Below are 10797 nucleotides of genomic sequence, written 5' to 3' on the forward strand. Positions count from 1 at the left end.
CTTTTTACTGAATAAAAAGGAAATAAACTGGATGCAACAATCTATGTGCTACACTTCCCTCCTTGTGTGTTAATTTATAATGATTCTCAAATCTAGCTTTCTCAGTAAGGTTTTCATTTAAATTGGAAACTGTAAACTTCAGATAATTGGTATAAGCAGTCTTTCCTCTAAGAAATACAAACCTAGATAGCCTCAATCTCAGCGATTTGACACTCTAGCAGGGGAAAGAGACTAACCCATGACAACAAAGCAAGTGTGAAGTTTCCCTTGCCACTGGGACACCATGCTGGAGAGGGTCAGCTTATGCTCCCAGTGAGGGATTTGGTAAGTACTGGGGTAGAGAGGCGCTCCATAGGACTCTGGCTGGAGGAGATGCTCTATGACAATGAGAATGGCACTAAACCTAACCCTGGGACAGACCCGTACCTGGAAACTCAACTCGGCCACGTGCTCCCAACCGTTGCCACCAGCATCCGGGCACCCGAGCAGCCAACGGTCCCTGGGTCCTAGACCGTTGGGGTGCAAGCAGCTCAGCAGCAGCGCCTGTGAACAGCTGCGTGCGTGCGACATGATCTCCTCCAAGGTGGCACCAGGGGCAGGAGATCAGCGGGAGATGCTGTCTGAGGGTCGACTGGAAGCAATGCCACCTGGTGAGGCGGGCCCTAGCTGGGCTGCAGGGCCACCATCGGAGCGCCTGCCACCCGTGGGTCAGGAGGCACCTCCGCCACGTCACTGCCACACCGACTGCTTAGAAGCGCCCCTATCGCGCTGCTTCCAGCGCCTTGGTGCCACAGTGGGTAGTCACCCCTGGCTGTTTTTGCTTGGGCCTGCGCTGCTGACGGCAGCGCTGGGCACAGGTCTCATCTTCTTGCCCAAGGAGAAGGAAAACCTGGAGGAGCAGTACACACCGATTGGCAGCCCTGCCAAGGCTGAGCGGCGCTTCGTTCAGGGTCACTTCAGCACCAATGACACATACCGCTTCTCTGCCTCCAGGACCAGCTCAGAGGCCAACTTTGCGTCCATCCTGGTGGTGTCTCTCACCAGCTCACTGCTGGACCCAAGGATATTTACGGAGGTGAGCAAGTTGGACCAAGCAGTGCAGGCGCTGAAGGTGGTACAGGAAAACGGAACACCGATCCTGTACAAAGAGGTGTGCGCTAAGTACAAGTCGCATTGTGTGCCACCCAACCCTCTGCTATATATGTGGCAGCATAACTCGTCATTGGACCTGTCAAACCTCACGTTCCCCATCCATAACGTGTCCAACCACGGCATCTACATGGCGGGCTTCTTTGGGGGAAATGTCTTGGGCCAAACAATGGGAAAAAGTCAGCGACTTGTGGAGTCCCGAGCGTTGAGGCTGCTGTACTATCTCAAGACCGAGGACCCCGAGGACAGTGAGCGTAGCAAGGCATGGCTAACTCACTTTCTAGACAGTTTTAACGACATGAAGAGCAGTCTGACTTTGGAAGAGACAGAGGTATTCTGGAGGTTAGGGTTTGCAAGGGAGGCCAATAAGGGTGGGAGATTTGGAGACCAGGTCGCCTTTGAATTAAAGCTGGGTATGTGCTCCTGTGTTTGGCATGAAATCCCATTGTAACATGGATGGATGATGCCAAGATCATAAAGCATTGGCATCATACTGGTCTGTGCACAAATACTATATATCAGTAAGTATGTTTTAGCACAGAAACTGATTTTCACACTTGGTGTGGATTTTGGTTTTCTACCTAATTCACTTGAAAATTATTTCTTCCATTGAGCCGGCTCTTGTTCCTAGGAGTCCCTAAAGCCTGTTTGTGCCCAGTGGAATTAAAGACAAAACTTTCAAATTCTGTCATGTTGTTTAAGAAGATAGATAACTAGTTTAGTCCTTAGTTCAGCCATTTTTGGGTTAGTTATAGACAAGGCATGGTAGCTTAGTATTGAAGTATATGTTGTTTGTTAAAATTCAGGGCCAGCAATTCAAATATATAACCGAGTGTTTCTTAAAGTGCTACTGAGGCAATTAAAATATGAAAATATACCAATCTAATAAGATTTAGAAAATGCCACAATTTCCACAGTTGTCAGTGAGGATAAGGTTTCACAGTTGTTTATAAAATTCAGTTCCTTTTATTTAGATTTAGGGTTAGTCCCCACCCCCATCTTAGCCAAAATATAGAGAAATTATTAAGCTTTGCATTTTGAGGGAAAGGTTGGAAAGCACACCTGAGATTTTATGTGAATTATTCACTCTTTACAGTATGCCTATCAACAAGATCAATTGTCCAGAAGTGTTGGCAATGTTTGATGAACTCTGGAATCGGGATTTATTTTCTGAGTATTTTTTGTTTGTTTGTTTGCTCTTGCAGGTAGTCTACTTTACATCACTTTCAAGACAGCTGGAGTTTGAGGCAACCTCCAAGACTGTGATCCCTCTTTTCCACCTGGCATACATTTTAATCATACTGTTTGCAGTTGTATCATGCTTCAGGTAAAATTCTCATTTTTAACAATACACAGTATACAATATTCCATTGTAACAATTTTAAGTGAACAATTTAATGATATTAATTATATCCATACTGTTTATCCATTGCAATTATCTGCTTTCCAGGTTTTTCATCACTACTAACAGATACTCTGTTCATCACTCAGTAACCCACTAAACCCCTCTTCCATACTCTCAGAAAAACTTTAATCTACTTTCTATCTCTGATTTTCCCTATTCTAGACTATTCGTTTATGCTCTTTATAGGTTACTCAATCTAAAGAAACAAGAATAGACTAAGACACTTCTGTCAGCTTTGGTTTTATTTTTTCCCGAGTTTTCTGGATTTCAAATTACTTGAGTTTTTTAAGGTCAGTAGGTATTGTCATAAATTTGCCCTGTCCTTTCATTCTGTATGTCACTTGGTAGAAAACCAATGCCAAAGAAACTTAAAAAAGAAAGAGTTCATTTTGCCTTAAGTTTCTCAAGATATAGTGTTATCAGAGAGCAGGGAGCTGGGTGATCACATTTCATCCACACACAGGAAACAAAAAGACAACAGGAGTGGGTGAGGCTATAAGCACTCAACCTGGTCCCCAGGGATATACTTTCTCTACCTCCTACAGGTTACGTAACTTCCTCAAATAGTATCACCAAATGGGGACCAAGTGTTCAAACACATAAGCCCATTGGGGAAAATTTCTCATTCCAACTAATATTTTCTGTCCCTAGTCCCCATGAACTCATGGCCATCTGACAATGCAAAATGCATTTAGTCCGACTTTAAACATTCCCACAGCAGTGGCAGGAGAAACGGCTCAGCAGTTAAAGAGTACTTGCTGCTCTTGCAAATGACATGGGTTTGGTGCCCAGCACCCCCACATGGTAGCTAACAACTGCTTATAACTCCAGTTCTAGTTGGTCTGACCCTCCCCACTTTTTTGTTATGTTTTGTTTTGATTTTTGTTTTCTAAGACTGCTCTGTGTAGCTTTGGAGCCTGTCCTGGAACAAGCTTTTGTAGACCAGGATGCCTCTGCGTCCCGAGTGCTAGTATCAAAGGCATGTGCCACTGCTGCCCAGCTCTGATCCTCCCTTCTTATCACTACAAATACAGTGCAAAACATAAATGCATAAAATAAAAAAATTCAGGTCCCCAGAGTTTTAAGTTTTAGCTGTGTTCAAAAGTCCAAATCTTCTTCTGAGATTCTAGGTAATTTCTTAACCATGATTTCCTATTTTATAAAAATTATATATATATATATATATATATATATATATATATATATATGTATATAATCTCTCTCTTGGGCTGGTTCTATTTCCTGTATTGATATCTCCTTGATACATGTCTCATACTTTTGAAATGTCCGCCATCTTGAGGTCTCAGCCACAATCTAGGCTTCACTTCTACAAGCTTCACACAATGACCTTTCAGGACCTATGACATTGGCATTGCTGAACCTCAATGGTTCTTTGACACTATGGTGGAGAGTCAATGACTTTCTCAATTTTGCATCTTTCTTGTCTTTAGTACTATGTGAGCAACACTGTGAAGTTCAGCTGCTTGCTTGAAATGGGCCCATGCATGTTTGCTTGGTTTGTTTGTTTTTCTTGCTGGGTTGCTTACAAGTGTATTGTGTGCCACAAACCTTACTCTGTTGATGAAAACTTTTTAGGTTTAGGTTTTCTAGTCAAAAACTTTTTTAGATATTTTATTTCATATATATAGGTGTTTGCCTGCTTGTATGTCTGTGTGCTGTGTGCATACTTGGTACCCATGGAGGACAGAAGATGTTGGCATATCCCCTGTCACTGGAGTTACAGATGGTTGTGAGCCACTGTGTGGGTGCTGGGAACCAAACCCTGGTTTCCTGGAAGAGCAGCCAATGCTCTTAACTGTTGAACCATTCCTCCAGCACATTTTTGTAACTCTTTAAGGGGTCTGTTGATGTCTGAAAAGTTAAGTCCTTCACTATGACTTGAAGATTATTCTGTGGCATTTTCCATTTTCCTGTACACTGAGCATATGACATAAAGTTTTCAGCCCTGTTTTAATCTTCTGGAATGACTATTGAGTATGCATTTTCCACCACCTCCAAACAGCATTGTCAATTGAAACATAATTTGACATTATTGTATGATATAATTTGACATTATTGTAAGAAATAGAGTCTGTGAAAAATGACTGTGCTGATGCCTTCAGAAAGCACTGGCATGGCTCTCATTAGTTCCTGCAATAGAAAGTTGTCAGGAAAACACAAGCCTTGCTCCTAAATCTATTTTCCCATCTTTACTTTTGTTGCCCCTCCCTCCCTCCTTCCCCCTCTCCCTTATGCATTTCCACCATAATGACATGTACTGTTATGAAAGTTAGAGGAGCCCTTGCAAAGATGCTGCATCATCCTCTTAGACATTCAGAATTGTGAACTAAATCAACATTTTTGTAAAGCATCAAGCTCCCAGTAGTTTGCCATTTTTTCATTTGTTTTTTTCAAATCCAGCCTGGTATACAAAGTGACAAAGTGAGTTCCAGGACAGCCAGGGTTACACAGAGAAACCCTGATTAAAAAAAAAAAAAAACTAAACTAAATAAATAATGTCTGTTAGTTTAAGGTCTCCATCAAGCAGATATTGAAGTCATCATCCTAGAGGCTTCTAGACGCCTTGGTGTCTACCTCAACAACCAATTTAGTAAGATTTCAGTATGGAAGCTACTATCACAAGTTCTTGTTTTTCACTCTAAATTTACAGGTTGGACTGTGTAAGAAGCAAAATGTTGGTAGCAGTCTTTGGAGTGTTTTCTGTTGCCATGTCAGTGGTGAGTGGCTTTGGCCTGATGCTGCACATCGGGGTCCCATTTGTGATCATAGTTGCAAATTCACCATTTCTTATTCTTGGTGAGTAAGACAAAATATAAAGCTGTGTTGAGTCTGTTTGTATGTGAGGTGGATAAGAGGAGTATTTGTGTAGGAGGCTTAAGCAACAGGAAGACCAAACTGAATAATCTGTCTTCAGAATTGAAAATATATAGTATCCCAGACAAATAAAGGAAAGAAACATGCATTTTAGTTTACACCGAAAATGCAACGAGAAATATTTTGTATCAAGGAATATACACTAAACAAAATGTTTTTTTTTTTTCTAGATTAATTGGTACTAGTGAGGCCATTTTGGAATGTTTTATGTAAACAAGTGCCCAAGGTTCTGCCGTAGGAAACATATAAATTGGTTTGCATTCCCCAAGTTTATAGCAAAGAACTATAGACCAACAACTTCATTTCTATACAATTTGATAAATATAATAGATCATAAGTAGAACACATTTTTTGTTTTGTTTTTGTTTGTTTGTTTTTTCGAGATAGGGTTTTTCTGTGGCTTTGGAGGCTGCCCTGGAACTAGCTCTTGTAGACCAGACTGGCCTCAAACTCACAGAGATCTGCCAGCCTCTGCCTCCTGAGTGCTGGGTTTAAAGGTGTGAGCCTTTAATGGCTAACGAATGGGTTTATTTTGGTGTGTTTTGTAAGAAGACATTGAAAACAACCTGAACCCATATCAGTACGGCACTTGTCAAATCAAACATATTAAAAAATGGAAACCATATTTGGCCTTTAAAAAAGACAAATATAATGAATTAAATGGAAATTTCTCATTATAAATCAAGATACGTGCAAGGCAATGGATAATTACATGGGTATAGTTGCATAAAACAAATTCAAGATGAATTTTTAATGTGTTTTCAGGTTTGTTCTTTGAAGGGTGATTATATATTTCTGTTTTTAGAATTTTTTTAATATTAAGTTTATATGTCAAAATATGCTATTTCATCCTCCCCCATGGGTGGGTTTATATTGCACATCAGTTTAGCCTTGCTCTTCAGCCACTGCGCCCATAGTCATGAATAACTGTAGAGGGAATGTATTTATTATAAGCCAATCTATATTCTTTGTATTTATTCAGACTGTATCCACAGGAGTATAGATTTGTAAATAGTGTATGTATATGCATTTCCAGCAACTTAAAGACTATGAGGAGAATTTCTGAACAAATTTCTATAATATCATTTTTTTTTTAATCCCAAGATAGCATTGCATTCCATTCTTGGTTCTCAGTGCCTCTGATTGTTTCCTTTGTTCAGCTAGATAGAGTCTTCAGCTGATAGTCACGGGTGTCACCACACAATCTATGACAGCTCCTCTAGCTTTGTGCAAGTTTTGGATCTTTCTACCTCAATCATGTCCATGAATATCTGAACTTCAGGCCAGCTTGTAATTCCCAGTATTCTCCTAACTTTAACTTGTAACCTATGAAAAAGAGGTAAAGATCAGCATTGCATTCCCAAGACCTGCTGTTAAATATACACATGGAAATAAAAGCACACATGAGTGCAAGCAGTCTCAACTGCAGTCTAATGTTGGAGGGCAATGGAATTTATTGGCATCAGGCTCAGACTGTCTAGTCTCCTTGATTTTCTGTCCTCATTCTGTTTTTTTCCACTATTAATGTCAAAGCTCTCAAACATTCTTCAGTTCTGTTTCAAGCTAACCATGCAATGGCACCATGGTAAGGATTCCAAAGATTGACTTTTGCACACCTTTCTCATATCGGGACCAGTGAAACATGCTGTCCACCACATGCTAGGTATCAAATAGAAACCACCAGGGACACTAGATTTGTGTGTATGCCTGGAAGTAAACCTATAAAGTGGGTGCTGTAATAAAAATGGCACAACTTGGATTGCCTTATGCTACCAGCAAACATACTTGCCAATTCCTATTTCAAGCAAACAATGTTTGATGGATGTGTTTGTATATTAGCTGAAATGGCTCATGGGATCAAAGACAGATTGCTGATTCTGTTTCAACTGGCATGTTGTCACATAGATGTCCTCATTTTATCACAAGGACACCCTGGGAAAACACTAGGGAGTATCCTATGTACTAACAACATAGGTATGTACGAAGCTAAGACTTATTACAGAGGAAGGAGTGACAAATTATGTTATAAATTCAGAGACCAACTGAGAAGATGGTGTTTAACGAGAGATTTGCAAGACAAGCAATAGAAAATGTCTAGTTGTTTAATATTCAATGTGCATTATTAATATATAGGAAGTTCTGTTCTTTTGTTACAGGTGTTGGGGTTGATGATATGTTTATTATGATATCTGCCTGGCAGAAGACCAGCCTCGTGGAAAGCATAAGAGAACGACTCTCCAATTCATATTCAAAGGTGGCAGTGTCCATTACAATCACCACTATCACCAATGTCCTTGCTTTCTATACAGGAATCACCAGCTCTTTTAGATCTGTACAGTATTTTTGCATCTATACAGGAACAACTCTGCTCTTTTGCTATTTTTATAGTATCACCTGTTTTGGAGCAATTATGGCTCTAGATGGTAAAAGAGAAGTTGCGTGCTTCCGCTGGCTGGAAAAGCCAGACCAAAAATATGCCTCATTAAAAAAATCCTGCTGTGTACCATTTGGTTCAGCCCCAGATGAACATGGAGAAGACAAGCATCCAATGAATTTGTTCTTTAGAGACTATTTTGGTCCTTTCCTCACAACGGCCAAAGCCAAGTTTTTTGTAGTGCTGATATATATTTTTTATATCGTAAGCAGTATATATGGATGCTTCCAAGTGCAGGAAGGGTTAGATCTTCGGAACCTAGCAAGCGATGATTCCTACATTACACCATATTTTAATATTGAGGAAGATTATTTCTCAGATTATGGTCCAAGGGTTATGGTCATTGTTACTGAAAGTGTTAACTACTGGGATAGTGATGTAAGACAGAAACTGGACAAATGTATGATAAAATTTGAAGAAAATGAATATGTAGATAAAAATCTCACAGAATTTTGGTTGGGAGCATATATTCAATATATGAATAACAGTGGAAATAATCTTAATGACAAGAATACATTTATGAATAATATTTCAGGTTTTTTAAAAATGTCTCCTATTTTTACATATGATATTAATATTTCCTCATCAAATGAAATCACTTCTTCCCGAGGCTTTATCCAGACTGTAGAGGTTTCTTCCTCAAGCAATAAGAAGAGAATGTTACTACAGTTACGAGGCATAGCTGAAAACTGTGAAGTTCCCTTAATGGTGTATAACCAAGCATTCATATATTTTGATCAATATGCTGCAATAATAGAGAACACTGTTCGAAATGTCATGGTTGCATCAACAGCCATGCTCATTGTTTCCTTATTGTTAATTCCTCACCCAGTGTGCTCCTTGTGGGTTACTTTTGCTATTGCATCTGTGATTGTGGGAGTTACAGGTTTTATGGCATTCTGGAATGTTAATCTAGATTCCATATCCATGATTAATCTTGTTATTTGTATAGGTTTTTCTTTTGATTTTTCTGCACACATCTCCTATGCATTTGTTTCCAGTTCTGAGACCTCAGTAAACAAAAAGTCAATTGAGGCCTTATATATGCTAGGCTATCCAGTGTTGCAAAGTGCAATTTCAACAATAATAGGGGTGTGTGTTTTATCTGCAGCTAAAGCTTACATCTTCAGGACATTTTTTAAGATTATGTTTCTTGTTATGTTTTTTGGGGCTGCTCATGGCCTAATTTTTATTCCAGTATTCTTAACCTTTTTTTGAAAGTTTGTTTGAATGCACGGTAACAAATAACCCTAACTAGTTATAGAATTCCTGATGATGTGAATCCAGTCTGATTGTAAAATGTACTAATTAAGACTAGTCAATAGAAAAAGAGAGATGAAATTAGAGGGGGCATTGCATGGTTAGAAGCAGCAGGGGTAATGGTGAGAGGGAAGGGAGGGTAATATACATTGTATACATGTATGAAAATGTCTCAATAAAAACCATTAGTTTGTCCAACTAGTATACACTAATAAAATATGAATTATTAATATATAACTGAAAAGATATATAAAGTGTTAAAAATAGTCATTCCATGTTTCCTTGGCTTTGAAGTTCTTTAATAACATATTCTGAGAAAAATTAAAATATCTTTACCAAATTAATAGAAAGGTTAACATCTTTATTCTAATGTCTACAATAAGTCTTAGTTATTTTTTTATTGCTGTAATAAAGACTTTGACCAAACAAACTTTGGAAGGGAAAGGTTTATTTCAGTTTATAGCTGTTTCTGTCTCTCTCTCTGTCTCTCTCCTCTCTCTTTCTCTTCAAAACATGTTTATTCTGTGTACTTCTGGTTGTCCTAGAACTCACTCTGTACATCAGACTGGACTTGAGCTCAGAGATCTTCTTGCCCCTGTCTCCTGAGTGCTGATATTAAAGGTGTGTGCCAACCCTGCAACCTCTATCATAACAATTTTTGAGAATTATGTAGTTTTTTTGAAGGAGATAGTATTCAACTAAGGATATGATAAAGTTAAGTTGAGTGAAACATTTATCCAACACCAAATTTAAGATGTCCATGTTCAGGCTCAGACATGCCTGGTTTGAAATACCTTTCTTTCTAGTGCTGTCCATTTAACTTGCTTTTCTTTGTGTTTCTGGTGCAGATATAGTATGTGCTTATGGAACTGTTAAAGTACCTGACAAGAAATCATATAACTAGTTACAGTGAAAATAGGTAAATGTCTTAAGTAAGAAACAATGAGTGCAGGAGGTGAATGTGAGAATCAGATAGCTGTGGCACCTGTGCTAGGAGCTGTTCCACGAATCCAGCAAAGGCCTAGAGGTTGAAATAGACAAGACAGTGGGTCATTCATTCAATGGCAATGTCGGGATGCCAAATGCCGAATGCCATTTATTGATGGGATGGAACTAGCTTAAATACTAACTTACAGGACAGTGGAAAATAACAGGATTTTTATGCTTAGTTCCTCCATACGAGGTGTATGTTATCAAAACAGGAAGAGTACCAGTAACAGCTTTGGGGCAAGGAGTTCCAGTCAACAGCTTCAGGCTTGCTCAAGGTGCCTCGGGGGTCCATGCAGGGCCCTACAGATAGCAGAGGTCCTGTTGTGCCAGGCCAAAGTGGGGAGAACTGGGATGGTTCAGGACATTATACAATTGATTCTGGAAGAACCCCCCCCATTATTACCACCCTAGAAACGTCTTTTATCCAGCTGTTGATCTTCATTTTAAGTTGAGGGGCAGATGTCAGGGAACCTTTTGATGACATCTACTCAGGTCACTCTGGGAACAGTGGATAAAGAGATCTAGAAGGGAAAGAAGACATCCAGCATACAAAACCTCATGGAATGTCCCCTTAAAATGGTTTGTATTGGGTGGGAAATACAGCTCAGTGGTTCAGTTTTTGCCTAACATGTATGGATCCCTGGGTTCAATCCCCAGTACTATA

At 39.5% G+C, this 10797-nt stretch overlaps 1 protein-coding gene across 1 annotated transcript; it reads left to right on the top strand.

Annotated features, from left to right (window-relative positions):
• Positions 1–391: 391 nt before the first annotated feature.
• Ptchd3 (patched domain containing 3) lies at positions 392–9274 on the top strand. The gene is made up of 4 exons (XM_051182702.1): positions 392–1480; positions 2355–2476; positions 5226–5371; positions 7606–9274. The coding sequence occupies exons 1-4, from the start codon at positions 392–394 to the stop codon at positions 9099–9101; spliced, it is 2853 nt and encodes a 950-aa protein (XP_051038659.1). The 3' UTR covers positions 9102–9274.
• The last annotated feature ends 1523 nt before the right edge of the window (positions 9275–10797 follow it).

Source organism: Phodopus roborovskii, unplaced genomic scaffold, assembly GCF_943737965.1.
Source record: "Phodopus roborovskii unplaced genomic scaffold, PHOROB, whole genome shotgun sequence".
Lineage (NCBI taxonomy): Eukaryota > Metazoa > Chordata > Mammalia > Rodentia > Cricetidae > Phodopus > Phodopus roborovskii.